Source organism: Phalacrocorax aristotelis, chromosome 1, assembly GCF_949628215.1.
Source record: "Phalacrocorax aristotelis chromosome 1, bGulAri2.1, whole genome shotgun sequence".
Lineage (NCBI taxonomy): Eukaryota > Metazoa > Chordata > Aves > Suliformes > Phalacrocoracidae > Phalacrocorax > Phalacrocorax aristotelis.
Genome location: NC_134276.1, coordinates 59,804,141 through 59,823,360, shown reverse-complemented (window position 1 = coordinate 59,823,360; position 19,220 = coordinate 59,804,141). Strand labels below are relative to the sequence as shown.

At 41.8% G+C, this 19,220-nt stretch overlaps 1 protein-coding gene across 2 annotated transcripts in view; it reads right to left on the bottom strand.

Annotated features, from left to right (window-relative positions):
- Positions 1-18,136, bottom strand: part of PCCA (propionyl-CoA carboxylase subunit alpha) — a 293,304-nt gene extending 275,168 nt beyond the window's left edge. The window contains exons 1-4 of one of the 2 annotated variants that reach the window (XM_075090133.1): positions 17,709-18,136; positions 10,015-10,092; positions 6,121-6,168; positions 5,967-6,035 (exon numbers count right to left, since the gene is read on the bottom strand). In XM_075090133.1, the coding sequence (XP_074946234.1) occupies positions 5,967-6,035; positions 6,121-6,168; positions 10,015-10,092; positions 17,709-17,789 (276 nt within the window). In that variant the 5' untranslated portion in view covers positions 17,790-18,136. The remainder of the gene's footprint in view (positions 1-5,966; positions 6,036-6,120; positions 6,169-10,014; positions 10,093-17,708) is intronic. The other variant, XM_075090123.1, reaches the window with a different exon arrangement.
- Positions 18,137-19,220: the final 1,084 nt, after the last annotated feature.

Below are 19,220 nucleotides of genomic sequence, written 5' to 3'. Positions count from 1 at the left end.
ACCTCCACCATCTCTGATAAAGAAACAAGCAACATGCTGTCTTGATTTTGAAACAAGAGGTAAGTGCATTGAAGGAAGACCAGAGCACCAACTGCAAACTTGATCCTAACATTTCCTTGGCATTATCTGGCACATTCCTATTCTGCACCCCTGGGAAACAACACCATTCACAAAGACTGAATTTCTAGTACATGGAGACAGAGAGTCCAGGGACTCTAGGCAACAGTGTTGGAATCATGTATTTAAGCATTAAAATATTAGAGTTTCCTTTTCATATTGGTACTTGAACTAGATCTCTCCTCAGGTTATCTGAGCACAAACTCCTCAAATGCCATTGGCATGCAGTGGGCTGTTCAAAATGACCAATTTCTGGTTTTGTAGCTGATTATGGAAGAAAGCTTTGCATATTTAAAGTAAACAGCAAAAAAGAGAAAATGAGAGTTTGGACAAACTTTAAGACCTCTGTATTCGTAAAGTTAGTTACAAGTAAACTCCTCAGCTTTGGATAAATTTCCACTTTTCAATATAATTAAGCTTTTTAGATTAAAACAAACAGCTAACTCCCATACAATATTTATTTTTGCCAACTAGATTTCTTAAGAACAAAATAACCTGACAGCATCCCATTAAGCTACAGGGAAGTCTTCGCAAAATTCAAAGTTTTTATTGTTTCAATCCAAAGCTCAATTTCTTCACTCAAATTCATTCAGCTCAATACAGACTTTGTACTGAAGCTTAATCAGCTTTGCAGTTTCCCTAAACAATATCCTCCCCCAACTTGCTTCTCAAATACTGCCTCAGACTCCAATGTTAAAAAAGTTAGGAAAGGAATATAGATCTTCCATTTCTAGGTCATTTGATTTTTTGCGTTTTCCGTCACTCAGAATACTATGGCTTCTAGAGAAGAACCGAACTGTGTGCAATTACTTTTACATCAATAAAAGCATTTGCATCATTTTTGGTTTTATATTATCCAGCAGAGTAAGACGATGATCTGCAAAAGTTAAGCACATTTAGAGATGTCTATGCCTAAGGCAATTTAATACAATAACACCTGAAGTCTTAAGTGACTGATAGGAAAAAACCCTATGTTAAAGAAGTATAACTAACTGTCCACTACTCCATGAAGTTTTAGTAGTTTACATTACTTTCCCATGGGATTTTTTCAGTCATTTATAGTTCATTGCTTCGTATGGCTATAGAATCCCTGCTGTGTTAAAAAATGCCAAATAAAATTATATCTCATTCACTGCTTTATGCTATACCTTCTTTTGTTCAGATCCAATTAGTGAAAGCTTGTTCTTCATTTATCATACTTTTAGCTGATTACATTAGGCATTACAATAGTTCTCTAGCTTTCCTTGCCTATGTTTGCACCATCAGTGTTACATTTATGGTTGAGGAGGCTCTTTCATCTTAACCCTCTATTCCAATCAGTTCAGGGGGAAAAAAGTACATACAATTACTCCTGTTCAGCCGAAACTTCTTCGCTTGTTTTCTCATCCCAAAAATAACTCCACCAGATGTTTTAATTAAAAAATTTCCAAATTCTACTGGTTCTTCCCCACTTTACCTATCCAAGTGTAAAGAATTAGTGCTTTGCAAGCCAAACTGACTTTTAAAAAAAAAAAAACAAACAGCATTTTGAACCGTATACAATTTGTTTCCTCCACTTTCTCCAAAATAACAGATGTAATAACAAGTATTAGCCAAGATGTTCATGACCCTAAAAAGCACCCATTATGTCCTACTTTTCTTAACATACTCAGTACCACATAAGCAACTGCATGTTCTATAGGGAGGGTCTCAGTAGCAACTTTGTCAGGCTGTTTTCCCCTACCGTCCAAGGATTTTATTTCAGGACAGTTGTTAAAGCAGCAACTTCTCTTCCACAGCATAAATAACTTTGGGCATAATCTTTTTTCACAATTCACATCCCTCCCACCTCCACAAAGGTAAATGTAATCCAATACCATTTCATACCATTTCCAGCTACCTGTAATTTTGCATTAATACACAAGCACTCTGAAGTCACTCACCTCCTCTTAAGCTTTAACATTCCTTCCCTATCCTTCCCTATCACCTTAGTAGTTTTAACATATAAATCCTTCAGATCTGTGGCCATTTTCCAAATTCAGAGCACAAAACAGTATTTTGTTCTTTGCATTTTCCTTCAGTTAAGCTTTATTTGGCTCTCAGCAGGTTGTTCAATTTTTGCCACATTCCCAATTTGTAACAATCCTTTCTGTTGCTTCCTGCTCAGAACAGCAAAGTTTTAATTTCTTGAAAATTCCTTTGTACTGTTATAGTCTAGTTACTAATTTTATATATTAAGGAGAGGTATGTAAAAACAAATACTGCTCTAACAGCATACTCAAGACATGATGTTCCACAGAAACCAAGTCTGAAACAAGAAAAACGAAGTAGTTTCACCGAAAGTCTATGTATTTCAGCTACTTCCACCATCTTCACTCAGCACTATAAACTCCATGAGGATTTCAGAGAATTTTAATATTAAAAAAATTTAAAAAGTTGAATATTCAACAAAAAAGTTTTTTCCAAAATAAAGTGTTAGGTTGAGATTATTCACTAGTGATTCTTACAGTATTTTTGTCCAAAGACCAATGATTTTAAGGCTATGCCATCCGTATCCAAGCACCAGTGAAAAAGTCTGCTTGGGTCATTTATGCATGTGACACTGGATGAAGAATAAACAAGAAGCTATCACTGAAAAGTCTGAATTGCTCCATACCTTGTGATTGGGGTTTTTATCCCTTAAATATTTAGCGAGCATCCTCAAGGAACCCTGCTTCACTTCCATTTCAGTTGTTTTCAACCAGTATGACAGAAAGGAAAGCCAGAGATGTAACAGAAGATGTATGCCCTCCTTTTACAGTTATTTGTAAAAATGGACTAGTGTTAAGAGTATCAGACTACCTATATTTCAGCAAGTAGCTACACAGACGACAAGTAATGTAATAAATATGGTGCTATTACTCCATCTCAAAGGTTACTCTACGTTCTAAACAGAAAATCTATCTACTCCAATTAATGCTATTTCTAAACACTTCAATCAAAAATATTTCTGTAAAACATCCCTACCTACTCTGGTCGTATAAAACCAGGTCTCACTGTTTTTAAAGACAAACAGCTTTGGGATGGGCAACTAGTTTGACCCTTATATTTATTTCTGCCTTTGATTCAATGACTATCATCAGGGTAGATGCCTATCATATTCATTTCCTTTGCAATACAAGTCTTGAAGGAATGAGAGATGTCTTGGCTTAATTCTGTCAAGCACAAAATCAAAAGGATATTCACAACTCTCCTACAGCATCCCACCACTAAGCAAACAGGTTTCTCCTAGCTACATGAGGACAGAGGTTCATTTGTCAGGTTGCATCAGCTCCCAAGTTTGATTTCAGAGCATTTGAGATTTTGATACCACTGGTATAACCAAGAAGATAGCTGTTAATGGCACCTGAACACAAATGAACAACATGGGGCAAACATAGTTTGTTACTTCATGCTAAGTAACACACAGTCAAAGAATTTGGCCTCTGGACTCATCTATCAAGATTGTCCAAACTGGCAGTCACACACATCGCTGCAATGGTCAGGTCATTTCTACAAACAATGAACAACCAGAAGTATCCAAGTCATTAAGACAGATGACGTTAGTTAAACTATTTCCCAGTGCAAGCACCCAAAGTAGCAATTAAAGGATTCATGGTAGACATAAGCTACTTTTTTGGTCTAATTATACATGTTGCTTATACTTAATACCACCACCCTATTTTAAGCACACAGAAAAGTGTTTCAAGTAGCCTTTCTCTCATTTTCCTTTAAATATTTGAAGGTTCTTCAATGCACACAGCTAATGCTTAACCCCATACAGATTGGATCCTTAAAGACTGATCAAACCTAAGAGCTAAGTAGACACTATTTCACCCTTACAGCATTTGTCAGAGCCTTATCTCTAGTCCACGAACTCAAAATGTCAGCGTCTCATTTAACACACTTAATGTTATCTTTATGAACTGTTATGAGTCTATTAATCCATTTATGATATCCTAGCTTGGATTTCCTTTCTCTTATCAAGAATTACAAATTAAAGACCCTATGCATATTTTAAAGCTAAGACAGCACTGTAGATTGAAGCAGCATTGCTATTACATTTTCAGTTCCCTCTTTGCAATGCACTATTTGTACTCCCTTCCCTAAGATCATGACTTGTGATTTTTCTTGTCATTCTTATTCCCTCATTATGTTCTTCAGTCTTGGTTTTTACTTACTGCTTTCATATTTTTTTCGTATTCTCCAGCTCATAGCAGAGTCCATACAATAAACAAAGCCATCCAGACACACTGGAGAGAAGACCAATTCATTTTCTCAAGTCCACTGCAGACTGGCAAAAGAACAAGTTTCCTCTTTTTAAACAGCTTTTTTACGTCTATTTTCAGAATTAATTCATGCCAGCAAACAAGGCTGTGCAGTGCTGCTAAACAGTGAAGCCATTTATCCTATCAACAGATACCATATACACAAGATGGAACACAAGTACCCACCAGCATGGTTCAGTTTTACCAGGGGGATCATCGTTCAGAGTCGTTTGTATGCATATCCACTTAACCCTTGGCTTGCAAAAGAAATAGAGTTTATCATTATGTCTGACACCCAGCCATTAAGAATTCATTTCACAGTCCATTGAGCATCCATAAGCTACTATACTCTCCCAGTTATGGCCACCAGTTAAAGTCCAGACCAAGTACACTCTTCCTTCACCTCAGAAAGGATTACTTGGCATAGAAATCCAGCAGCATGGCATTTGTCCTGTCTCCGAAAAAATCAAGGTTCAGTCTCTTGCTCTACCTACAGCCTATTTATATGAACTGAGCTGGTCACATAGAAATAGAACCACAAAAGGACTCACAAAAGCACTGTCAAAGTCCAAAACTTTCAACAGTTCTCACCTTTCACTTAACTCTGAAAACACCCAAGTTCTACTTTCACAGTGGTGAAGCATCAACCACGCTTCAGTTTTTGTATGTTGAGCAACCCACCACCTACATTCACAAGTCCTGTCCTGCATAACACACACTTTTTTTTCCCTGATAGCTTGTCTGAGACATTCTATTAAATCATACCACATTTCCTTCCAGATTTCAAGAAACCATCATGGGACACCGGGGTACACCCAGTCCTTTCTCCTGTAGCAGTTCTTGCAGCAAGTAGTATGATGTTCTCTCCAGTCAACAAGGATATGCAAGCAGGACTCCACTTGTTATATATATCACAGCGGAAATTATCTTCCTATTCTTGCTACAAGTGACTTAAAATATTTCTAAAATAGAGGCTACAAGACTAAAAATGGGCAAGTAGCTAGACAAGCACCTTACTTGTCTAGATAGCCATTTTACCACCTTCCTGCCATGCTGCTGAATATTCAAGGCACCTCAACATCCTCATCAAATGGAACAGCTCCAATAGGCCTTTTCAACACACCCCCTAGAAGAGGGCATTCCTCTGGGAAGTGGGAAGCCATGAGCTGGATTTACCAGGCACAGGAACAATTTACACAGTTCTATACCGTCTCCCAAAATCCACTTTTCATTGCCTTTTTTGTGTACATTAGCAAAACAAAACTTAGGTTTCACTGCCACTCTTACATTTGGTGCACATATCTACAAGGTGTTACTATCTAGCTTAATCCAAGGAAAAACCAAGGTAACACGTACATGAGCAAAACACAAAAGAGTTCACACACAAACCATGCTAAATACTTGTCCAACCCTCCCACCTTGGTATTCCCTCTTTTCAAGCACATGGAGGAAAAGGACATATGCAAAGATACTATAGTGGGCACACTGGCAATTCTGAAGTAATTAACAAACCTGCAAAACAGTTGCAAGTCTTGTCGAATTACTAAGAATCCCATCTATCATTTGCATTCAAGTAGTACTTACAGCATTGGCATCAACATCACTGTGTATGGCAACTGTTTTAATCCCCATCTTCTTACACGTTTTGATGACCTATCATGTAAGAAGTGACAATTATCAACACTTAAAATACCAATAGTTTAAGAACTAACTACAAAAAGAAAAAACTTATACTTACTCGGCATGCAATCTCTCCTCTGTTGGCAATAAGGAGTTTTTCAAAAGTCTGAAGAGAAAAGAATAAGGATCTTGAGAGATGAAAACAACATGAGTTTTTCTCCCTCCAGAAACACATTCTTTTCTCCTCCACTTCCATTAAAACCTTGGCTTATCCATGAGCTTGTAACTCTGAGATCACTTACTTTTAAAAGGGTTCTGCAGATTTAACAATGATGGTATAGCATAAAAGGCATGCTGTACTAGATCTACTTAATACACACACAGATTTAGAAGAAAAACATGTGGACAGTTCACACCAGCATTCCCTGAATCTCCTTATCATGCACTGTGCGGAAACTAGAACTCTACAGAGGCTCTAGGAGACAGTCAAGTCCAGGGAAGAGGTTGTAGCGAGGCAGGGGTCAGTCTCTTCTCCCTAGTAACAAGCGATAGGATGAAAAGAAATGGCCTCAAGCTGCACCAGGGGACGTTTAGATTGGATATTAGGGAAAACTTCTTCACCAAAAGGGTTGTCAGGCATTGGAACAGGCTGCCCAGGGATGTGGTTGAGTCCCCATCCATGGAGGTATTTAAAAGAAGGGTAGACGTGGTGCTTGAGGATATGGTTTAGTGGTGGACTTGGCAGTGATAGGTTAGTGGTTGGACTCGATCTTAAGGGTCTTTTCCAACCTTAACAATTCTATGGTTCTATGATTCTGATTCCTAAGCACTGCCAAATACACACCAACAACCTCCACCCTAGAAGTGCCCATGCTGCATGTTTTTTTTAAATGCACAGAAGATATTCAAAGGATGCATGTTTACCATACTTCCCAGGTATCTGCTTTTTTAAAGCTACACAAAGGGAAGGACCCCACATTTTGCCAATACTCTACAGATCATGTTTTAAAAGTTCACCCCTACATTCTGCGAGACACAGAGCAAACACCCATGCCAATGTTACCATCCTTCTGTTGGAGTTACCATCACTGTTCTTCTCCCACTGCAGTATCCCTGTGAAAGCTCCCAAACCTGCTTTGGAAAAGTGCCTGTATAACACCTAAACCTAGCCAATTTTACCTCTACTTGGAGAATGCTAGCAGGTACCTGTCGTCGGTGCCTCTAACTGGCACAGATGACCTGGAATACAACACTCATCTGTCATGGGAGATCTTTACAAGGCATTCCAATCGTAAGGAGGAGAGGTTCCTCTCTGCCTGGGGCAGAGTTGGGTAAAAGACCAATACTTCCAACTCTGTTGAGGCATGCTTGCTGAGCTGTACCAGCCTGGCCCCTCCTTGTAGCTGAGCTTCATGTGAGGAACCTGGCAAGATCCTGCATTGCCATCATGACACTGTTACACACTCAATACTAAGTAGCAACCAAAGCACAGCAGAACAGCAAATCAAATTTAATACACCCTGAAACTCACTGTCACCTTTCACACTGGAGTGCACTTAATGCTGTAAATATACCTTCAATACTCCTATCATGTCTATAAGCAGGGGACAACATGCTGTCAGAAGTCACTTAACCTTACACCCCAGACAAAACTTCCTCATTAAGAAAGAGTGGTGGAGGAGCAGAGTTGCTCAGCACAAAAATCTCATTGCTGGGAGTAGGGGTTATTGCCATCACTGGCCTTGCTTCTAAATATACAGGTGCACTTTGATACTGCACCTGCTTGGTTGTAAACACAGGCTGCCACTAAAAGGGACAATCCTGCTTTACTCACTCACCCCCACTGCTTTCCATGCATCAGACCTAGCAGGGATGCAGCTTCAGGACACATCAGTTCAACACACTAATCAAACAGTCCTACTCTGCATCCCACACTCCAAATCAAAAAACAGGATGGGGAACCAGCAGGACTCTCCCCTTCAGGGGCAGCCTGCAGTTATACCAGATTAGGTTTATCAAACTATACCCTAAGACATTTGGCAGCTGTTTTCCCTCCCCTACACCAAACAGCTGTTTTTCATATGGACTAGAGGGAGAGGAAGAATTGCCACTGCAACAGTGACACTGTTTGTTACCCCCACATCATTAGGTAATTTGGGGAGGGGAAGACAGGTGTGAGAGGAGAGGAAGGAATACTGCAAAACCCCAGCAGGAATTGCTATTGACAGACTAAGGTATACAATGTTTTCTCCCCTAGTCCAGACATATTCAAGGTGCCCTTGACCAAATTTACTTCCTCAAAGCCAGGGTTGAGCCAGCATCACATGACCAGTTTAAAAATACTACCATGTGATAACACCACACAGAAATTAAGTGATAAAACCCTCCACATAAGAGCTGTAGCAAGCTTATAAGGTAAATTCAGCTAGACCTGCTGAGGAATGCATACCACTGCCTAGTATGCAGGCAAACCCACATCCTGCTCAAAAGGTGGATCTTAAGCAAGCTCAGTTACCAGAGGTACAAATACTGTAAAAACACCACAGAAGCTAGCAATTTGTTTGGAGAGCTATTTTTAACTGGGGACCTGGTCTAAAATCCAGTGAAAATAAACTGAAAGTTCTCCAACATGCTCACACAAATTGTTGGTGAATCTAAATTTCAGCAAAGTACCTGAAGCTTTTTAGGCATACAGACTTGAGGGGAGACAAAAAAGCTCCCAAATACTTGGCATCAAGAAGTTTAACAACTCAAACACTTCAACTTAGTTCTTGGTATACAAGAGTTGTTTCATTAATCAGATATGGTCACAGTGAAAGACAAGACTCTCAGTATCAAGATATTAAGAATATTTGACATTCATTTTAATTTTCTAGTTTTGCAATGAAGACACTAACATGAAGAGACTGAACTCTTGCTCCTGCTGTTAAAGACAAGTCTCAAGTCAGCATGTAAAAAAGAACCCCATCTGCTGCTTTGAAGTAACACACAGCATTTTTTTAATGTAGTTTCCACTAATTAGCTTAAAAGTGTCTGTCTTGCCATTACAAAGACAGTGCAAGGGGCAGTGAAGGGAAAAGGCAGAAAAGAGCTTAAGCTATCTGTAGTAACCACTGGTTGGAATGACAGAGGGCCTGGTTAAGAGAAACCAAATACCTGATTACATTGTCTAAACACAACTACACCTTTAGAAAGGAAGGGGACCTTAACCAAGCAAGGACCGTATAAGGATACAGATTTCTTCAGAAAAGTTCTTTTTAAGCCACAGTTCTATGTACATACTGTTTTTCCCTGTTCTCAAATACTATTTCACTAATGGTTAACTGCTTCCACACTGGTATACAAGGGCAAGCCTATCAGTCCTATATTGTCAGCATTTTTGCCCTTCAACACTAGCATACCTTCAGCCACATTATTTTTCCAAGTGTGACTTGGCATGGCCTCTGAAGTAACAATCTCCCACAGAAGTTTTTCTTGGCTAGTAACTGTAAATTGAGATTGCTACTGCAGAAGTCCCAAGATGAGGATTTATTATTCTCTCCAGGCCTTAAAGACCCATCTTTATCCAAGGTCTAAAGTTCTCACCCCCATGTCAGGTCATCTAACTGCTGCCACTATTGCATACTTTTGTTTATATGAAGTTTCTGGCTAGTCTAGTTCCCACATGTTTTAACAGGCCTTTAGCTCCCACACCATGAAAAATACTAATAGTCGTTTCATAATTTTAACATGTTCAGGCCAGTATGTAACTTCCCCAAGCTCACAATCACTTATCCAACCTTTTAATGTATGCACTTGAAGTAGTATCCAATCTTGACAAGTATACTGCAAATGCAACTTCCTTTTTGGTTTAAAAAAAAGGAAAAAAACCATGCTATTAAACCAGTAACGTACAGGGGTTACACCAGAACTACCCTTGTTAGTAGCAGCACGGAGCAGATGATAGCTTTAGAAACCAAATGTCAGTGGTACAGCAAAATGCTAAGGAGAAAACATGCACCATACTACTTACCTTTTCATTTGGATCACACACAGATGAATACAGTTTATGTGATGTTATAAGGCACCATCTTGAACCCAGCTTTTCACACTACAGAAGAAAGAGGGAGTTAAATGTTTTCTTCCTGCTACAGTATTCCGGTAAGATAAAAACAGTTCATATGATGACATCTTGAGGAAACTCTTCCATATCCTCCCATTCTCCCACCAAGTGGATGAAAGCTTAAAGATGTGCCCTCCGCCAAGCACACACCCAACAAGCAATAACAAAAAACAATTCAGAAGCTCTAGACAGAGTCATTAGCTTAGGTATAAATTATTTTTGATAAACTCTCCACTATAACATGTTCTTTCCTCCTTCTTCCGAGAAATACCTACCAACAAGTTCTTGGAAGAATATGCACGTGTCTGTACACGCTAAGGATGGGGAGAGGCACGCACTAGGGAGCTGTTGGGAACAGAGCAGGTAATGGACTGAGCCAGTACGGACAGCAAAAGTAGAACAGACTTTAGATGCTAGTTCAGCTCCCAGTCTTCCCCACAACCACCCTGAGAGCAGTCAGAGGAAGAGGCTTTTTCTTCCTTCTCCAAGACTCCTCCTCTGAACCAACTTCTACAAAGACCTTAGCTCCTATAGTTTTAAAAATTTTGCATGGTATGTCAGGAAAGGAAGCATATATATGCTGTTTCAAAGCAAACACAACAGATGATACAGCAAATTTGCAAGTGTACCAAGAAGGACATTCAGACAGGTACTCCAAGAAAGTCGTTTCATAACATAATGGCACTTACAGTTAACAACAAACAAAAATAATCAGAAAAGTGATCCCACACCAAAGTTGCATCAATACAGATACAGACAACTTGGGAAAACTATACTTTCTCACCCAGTTAGAATCAAAAAGACTATAAAAAGCCTTAATACCAAATATTGTCTAGTAGGAAGCACAAAACAGCAATGACTGACAACCACCAGAACTAAGATCCTGTCAACTCTGCCTGAAAGAATTCTTTCAGAAATATGAGTAAGAAGTTTAGTAGAAAGCAAAGGCTTTCCTGTGAGAAAAGACTGAAAATTATGAAGATGGACTACACTAGAAAGGAGAAGAAAAAATAATGAAGTATATGTTCATATAAAGAGGTTAATTAGATAATTCAGCTGCTGTTTCCACAAGAGTAGTAAACACAGAATTTTATCAATTTTCCAATTATCTTAAGTTTACTTTAAGCTCATACTGCCTCTGAAGTACTAGTGGCTGGCAGTAACTGGAATGAGAACGCTCCCTGCCACAGCCCTCTAGCCTGATCTAGTTTGAGGATACTTTTCATGCTGCATCACAGAAAGCAGAAACCAGCCCAGGACCGAGGAGGGCACCACATTTGTAATGCACCTGATATTACAATGTTATAAAAGAAGAACAATGTATTTCAATACAAGTCCCACAATACAGAAGTCAAGGAAGCCCTAGAGCATACTACCTCATGCCAGCTCAGATTGAGCTTCATGAGTAGAAAGCTGCTACAGCTTCACAAACTATTTAGATGCCAATCACTAGTGGCAGACATAGCATACACTGCCCCAGGTAATCCAGATAAACTTAATTATTCTGGAAATAAAAAGTCAGTGGAAAGCAACTGTTCCACCCTGTTTCACACACTGAGTTCTCTCCTGCTCAGCTTTTTGGTTTGGTGGGTATTTTTGGTTCTCTTTTCACTTCACTCTCCAAAACTAAAATCCAGAAAAACAACCTGAAATGCAAATCATTTGATGTGCTAAAATCAAAACCACCAGAGGTTTCTTTGTGTTTTTTGGTGTTTTTTTCAGGGGTATATTATTCTTCATCTGAGAATTAGACAGTACAAGCTGTTCTAGACATTAAAGAGGGAAGATAAAGTTAAGGACCAAACTCGGCCAGCTGCAACCACACTGACCAGCTGGTCATTATCCCAAGGCTACAGCAGGACTGTTACACCTTCAGTGACTGTTTTGCTATCTACATCCTGGGGGAGGGAGGAGCAAGGATAGCTAGAGCAAAGGCAGCAGAGTATACTCCCCTGCTCCAGAGTACACACAGTTAAGCAGACTGAGCCCCTCTCCTCTCAAACAACATTGACAGAAGTGCTTGTGGGACCACAAATAGTCTGAAGAAGGTCATACAGGACACAAAAAAAATCTCCACCGAGTTAATATTATTCATTGAAGAAAGTCTTTGTTAAGGGTCAGTGGGGCTAATCTAAATACTTGCAGTTAGCTGGGGGGAGGGGGCAAGGTGGAAAAGCTTCTCAACTTCCTTGTAAACACCTTTTACACAAATCTAGTTTTGAACGCATACAAGAAGCCAGAAAAGCTATGGCACAGATGGAAACTGGAAGGAAAGGCTACAACAGGAAAATTAGTTAGCATTAAGTTTCAGAATCTTAGCCATGTGCTGTCACGAAAAGCACTCTGTTCAAACTTTCTACACAGAAAGAGTAAAGTTACCAAGCAATTAAAAAACTGGAACAGCATTAAACCACACTCAGCTCTGTTTTTACACTACAGAATTGGACAGATTTCACATTAAAAAAATCTTGTAACAGCCTAACCTAATTATGCATTTATGTTTAAAAACTTAACTACCTCCTCTGACACATACCCACACACTACAGTCACTTGGAGAACCAGGTTAAGCCCTGAATTTAATAGATGTGGAGTAATTTCCTAAAACATATCAAGCATATTGCTCAACTCGGATGTGAAATTCCAACTCTAAGTCACAGTTTTGGAAAGAAGGGGTTGTGGCAGTTTGTTTATATTTGTACCGATATACGCTAAGGATTAAAAGCTTGCTTGATCTAGAATCCACGTCAGGAAGAGTCTATTCAGTGGTCTGCTCCCAGTCAGTCCGAGCAATTAAGTACTTAAAAATAAGAAGACATTCTGTAAATAATGCACGACTAGGGCCACAATGGTTTGGAGATGGCAGTTTAGCAGTGTTCCAACAGCTACCCAGGTGTCACCTACCCCTGAGCTCCCAAGCTCCTGCTATAGGTAGGTTTGTTAAAAGCTACACCAAAACCTCCAAAGAACTCTCAAACCACCAACCCAGGCAAGCCAATCTAACCCTCACACTAGATTCTTAATTGGCTGCTTCCCCAAAACCACACATGCCCTAGGTATTATACCTTACATAAAAATCTCCTCAGAACAGAGCCCAGAGAGCTCAGCTTGACCTAGTGACTTTTTCATATCTTGCAAAACTAGGAAAGGGCATGAGAATTGTTGGGTATGATCTATTTTTGTCATGACTTCTTACTTCAATTCCATAAAGCTTTTGACTCTTAAATGAATAATCTGTGTTCTTGGGCTCTCATGAGAGCTTAACTCCAGATTTCTGAGTTTGGCTTGGAGCTTCCCACCTCTACCAAATCCTCAAAAAATGGAGAGTGTTAGTACTGTATTTTGGATAAACATCCTGCTTTATCCATTAATTGCCCAATAGCCAAACTGAGCTCAAACCTGAATAGCTGCGATTATATAAAGTTATTTTACAAATGTTAAACTACACCGTAGATTGCAGAACGGTACGCTCACCACACACTGCCACTTTGAAGTCTAACAAAGAACCTGCCTCCCGGGGACCCAGTGCAGACCTACGAAGTCTCCTCAGGTGGTTTAAGGACACAGCATACAACAGCAAAACAGAAATTTACCTTGTTATTTAGAGATGGCTTACATGTCAGTTTTTAAAGTTTTATATGTCCCTCGTTGAGGGAAGAAATTTCCCTGCCATACTGGTCATCTTGTAAATAACTTATTTTCTGCTTATCGGCAAAAAAAGTCTCAGTGTTGAAATGGTGAGGCAGAGTTCCAGATTTCAGACAGGAAAGCATCATGTACCAACATGTGCTTTAAGAAGTCTAATATGGGGAGGAAGATATATTTTTAGCATTACTAGAAAATACAGTAGCAATGCTCAACAGTAACAGCTAGAGTAGCATGCTTATTTTCATTAGCCATAAATTCTATCTCTCCCTCAGTCTTCCACTAGCAACCCTAAGATTTTTGTCCCTACACTTTCAGGGATTCAAGTTTAAGACACCACAAGAATAACCCCTTTATGTTTGCAGTGTATTTCCCATTAGCTCTAAGCATTCCTGAGTAGTTATAAACGTGAAGAAAATATAATTTTTTCCATACTTTGGTTACACAAGAACTTCAGGTGTCTGCAAGAATTAAGCTATAAAGCTGAAAATGTAGCTTATTAGTACAAGACTGTACAAATCTTGTAAACAGAAAAGCAAACACAATGCTTCTGGGTTGGTGGTTGGTTTTTTTTGCCCCCTCTAATGAAGCACTTTCCCTTCCTTTGTATTCTCAGAGAGTGCTGAACAGCCAAGCACTTGTAACTGCAAGCAGATCCTCCTGAAGTCAACCACAAAGATGTGGTACAAAGTTCTGTGAGGCACGCTGCACTATACATAACAGTTCTTTCACTCTTCCCAGGTTTGAGAACCACTGGTAATTCTAAGAGGGAGAAAAGAAAATAGGTTTTTCTTATTTGCCAACAAAGCTCAAAGTACAAGCCAGTAAACCCCCATCCACCTAAGGCTTTTGTTTTTGTTTTTTTAAAACTATATCATTCCTACACCCAAGTACCTTCTCCCTTGTGCCAGTCCCAAAAGTCTGTATAGTCACACAGTGAACCAGACCAGGGGATAATCCAGCTTAGAAGATGCTCACAAGGGGCAGGGAAAAATATGTTCTCAGCCAGATTTCAGTCCAGCTTATCCAGTTAGATTTTCAAGGAGCAATACTGGCACAGGATGGAGGGAGACAGAAGCCCAAAAGGAAGGGCCTGTGATCAGGACCTAGCAGCTGCACAAAGTTGGAACAGTTTCTCAGAGCAGCAGCTTAAACACCTCCAGTAAGGCCAGCGCCTGAGAAATAAATCACAGCACTGTAACAATCATGCAGGAACCACCAATGCGAGTTTGGGACAGACAAAATAACAAGAAAATTAACGCACACAAATAGTGTTTCAGACTGACTTTTTTTACTCAATGTAGACTTTAATAAACTCTTTTCTTCCAGAACAAAGATTTGCCCACAGTAGATAGCACAGCATACTTTGCCTACACAATCCAAACAGCTACGCCTGGGAGCAAGGAGAAAACCAGGAGTCCCTACCTGTGGTATACTTTAAGAGTGCTTGTCAGTACTAAAATCTGTAGTGTACATATTAGAAACAATCGCTGAACTCCAGAAGTTTAGGTCTACGTTCAACTCCCCAAAGTAGTGACCATTTTAATTCCATTCCTCAATGACAGATGATACCAAGCTTGCTATCCTGTCAGCCTAATGCTTCTGTGCTCAAACAAGGGGAAAAACATTTCACTGGAAAAACAGCATGGTAAAAATAATGTCACGGAAGACAGCAAGGAGCTCCCACTGTACAGATAACATCCATGACTTAAAAATGGTGGGTGCATAGACAACAACTTTTGAGGGCACAGATGGCAGAGAAACCTTAGTTCAATGTTTCAAAAACTGGTCTACACTGACAAAATCCATATCAGCAGTTTACTCTTGATTTCATAATGTAATTATTTATCACTTTCTTCTAAGTTACTTTAAGCAGTCTGACAGTTCTCTCAGATTAGTTTCAAGACTGAAATATCAGAAGCCATCTCATCCTCATTCTGTAACTACAGCCTTCTTTCAACATCAGATTTTCTCCCAGCTCCAGAATTGCAGAGCACTCAAAAAGACATTTAGGTTATAACATTCTAAACAGAACCAGTTCTGCATAAAAGCTTAACAGAAGTGCTAAGCTTTAGATCAGAAACAGCAATTAGTCGAATCCCCAGCTCAGTGTTTCTGCACTGTCCTTTCTCAGGTGCTTTATTGATTCCCACAGCAGACAGGCAAAAGAAGTTAAGGACAACTCACCAGCTACTAACTCTTGCAAAACATGTAAGAGCACCAAGCACATTAAAGTTTGATGACATCAATCATATTATTTGCCTATGTTAGCAAAATATAAAAGAATCTATGAAAGTAATTCACGTGGAAATTTGTTTTAATAAGTGTTTTCCGATAGACTGATATCTTGAAGGTGACTTTCATACCCAGGTATTAAGGGCTAGAAATCACTTCAGTCACATAAGTCAAAGTACTATTAAGTAGCTATAAATATATTTTGTTCTAGAAAGGCGTCACTAATTTAACCTTTCTATGCTGTTACACTGATGCAGTCAGACCATACCCTTGAGATGTTAGGAGGAAGGAGACAAAGTACGCCTTTCACAGAGAGGCTCCAAAAGACTGGCTGATATCAAAGTCTTCGGACTATTTAGTGGGAAGAGCAGAAGTCTTCCACTTCTATCTACACACACACAAGTGTATGGCTACCAAAAATAAAGCCTTCAAACAGCACGAGCCCTCTGATAATTCCCCATCACTGTCTCCAATCAAACTTCTTTTACTTTGCTTTTCAAGAAGCTTCTCTCATGTACACCTTCACAGCAACACAGGTTTGCAATGAATATTTCCTAAGGAAAAATACCGGGGTAAAACACATCCTTTTTTTTCCTTTAACCCCCTCTCAAAATGCCCTGCCCACATAAACCACCTCTTTTACATGATCCCTAAAGACATCTGAGGGGTTCTTTACAGTATTGTTATGGGGTTACATTCCTAGAGAGAAACCTATCCCACACTCTCAGGGGTGCACGTAGCAAACTTTTTTTGCACGTCACTCCTCTCTTCTCCACTGGAACTTGCAGACCTCAACACACATGTTCCTTTTCAGGGAAAAAAAATAGGTAAACTCTTCCTACTGTAAGCAGTTAGAGGCATTTTTCACCACTTTTCCCATATACAATGTAGCTGTAGTATCATTCAACTGTTACACAACACCATGTGCTAACACTGCTAGTTCTTATATTAAATAATCTCCTCTTTCTTTTAACACAATCTGCCAAAAGTAATACAGAAGAAAACATAGCAACTGCCTCAGTGAAGTTACTCCATAGCCTAAGGAACAAGGTTTCTAGAAGGCTTCACCAAAAACACCAGTACAGTTCTGCAATGAGCTTCCTGCATTTTCATGAAAAGGAAGAACAATTAAAAAACCACAGTAAAGCTTTAAGTGACAGCTGAAACATCCATAGCTATCTGGGGTAAAGGGAGGAGGAGTAAGAGACAGCACAGCTTCACAAAGCAGCAGCCGTTTTCTGTGAGCTAAGATTTTACTAGTAAAAATAGCACAGGACTACACTCTTTACAGCATGTAACATGCTATTCGAGTTACACGCTACGCCCAAGTTTTAAAAATTGAAAACAAAAAAAAAAAAGAAAGAAAAACACCCCACTGCAAGCACCGCAGGGACGGGGTACACCGAGAAAGGGCGGCCTGGCTGCCGCCAGCCCCCAACAGCCGAGCCCAGGGCCCAGCTCCCACCGCCCCACAGCGGCCGCGGCCTCCGCCGGGCCGGCCCCACCCCGGGCCCCCCAGCCAGCACCGGCCCACCGGCCCCGGTCCGCCAGCAGTCGGAGGGCCAGCACCCCGTCCCGCTCCCCGCGGCGACCTGTCACCGACGCGGCAGCCGGCCCCTCACCCCACACACACGCGCACACCGGGGAGGGAACACGAGACACAGCTCCCCCCCGGCGACCCCACCCGCAGCCCGCCTTGGCCCGCCCGCCCCCACCGCGGCTCTCACCCCCGGCAGCGCCCGGAGTCCCCCGCGGCTGCCCGCCGTCCCCCAGCGCAGCACCAGCAGCGCCGCTGCCGCCGCCATCATGTCTACCCGTCGCGGCCGCCGCCGCGGCTGCCCGGCCGCCCTTTCACCCGCGGCGGCGGCGGGGCCGGGCCGCCCGCAGCCAATCCCTGCAGCCGCCGCGGGCGCGAGGGAGGAAGCGCGGCCGCCTCGCCAGAGGCGGGGAGGGGCGCGAGGGGCCCGGCAGTGGACCTGCGCGCCCACTCCGGTGCCCACCCACACCCCCGTCCACCCGCGGCAGGCGTTGCACGCGTGCGTGCCTTTGGGCGCGCGGCGCCGGGTGCACGCCTCAGGGCTTGCACTTGCGCGTGCGGCGGCGGTTGCGTTGGTGCGCGCCTCGGGCTGCGTGCCTCGGGGCTGGCGCTCCCGGGACGCGTGCCTCACGGGTCGCGCACTTCCGGGGTCGTCTGCCTCGCACCGTTATGCGTGCGTGCCAGTCTGCTGTGCGGCTTGCTGCGTGTGTGTGTGCGTGCGCGCGCGGACGGATGGTTTTGTAAGTGCAGGCTTCTGCGGGGAGCTCGGGTCTGTCTGTGGGTGACGGTGTAAGGGCTTTCCCCTGTGCACGCGCACTTACAGGGCTGGCTGCATCGGTGCAGCTGCGTCTGCTAAGAGTTGCAGCAGCACAGGCCCGTCAGTGCAGAGAGAGGACTCCGCCACCCTCTAGGTTTCCCTGGGGTAGAGGTGAAAAGCACAACTGTGCTGGCAGACCTGACGCAAGCTCCTGCACTATGAAACCAAGCGAGGCTGGTGTGAGGAGTGGCAGGAGAGGGATGCTGCTAATCCTCTATTTCTGACAGCTGCAGGAATTACGTGCTGGGCGGCTCCCTGGCACATGATACACTGGGTCACCCTCTTCTGAAATTACCTGTGAATCCAGGCACAGGGTCCCTGCTGCAGGTATCCACCATCTCAGCTGCTGGAGGTGATGGAGCAGTGCCAGTCCCCAAGTAAATCGCCGTCCCTGGAAACATGAGAGTTCTCCCACAAGGAACGTGCATCTTGGATTTTTGTTGAAATACAAGAGGCAATGAAGCTGCCCACGACACTGAAGTGTAGAAAAGATGTGATCTAAGATGTTCAAATCAATGTTCACAAGGCAAAGGAAAAACATTTTTTTTCTTTAAATAGTGCTCTTAAAGCAATGGTGACGTGGGAGAAGAGGGTCAGCCTGAGCCACCTCTTTACCCTCACTACAGTAGCAGAGCAAAACTACTGTTTCTGAAGCTGAAAGACAATTTTTCTGAGCTAAGGAAAGGAATTATGTCACAGGCAGTTTGCAACACACCCAAGACATGCTTTGCCACAAGATCCAGTTAGGGCTAGAAGGCAGCAAAAAAACTGACACCTGCAGGGAAAATGAATATGGGCAATATACATAGTTACATGAGGAATAAACCCCTCAGACTTTCAACACCAGCTAGGTCCTCGAGCAGTGTAACAGGACATTTTCTATAC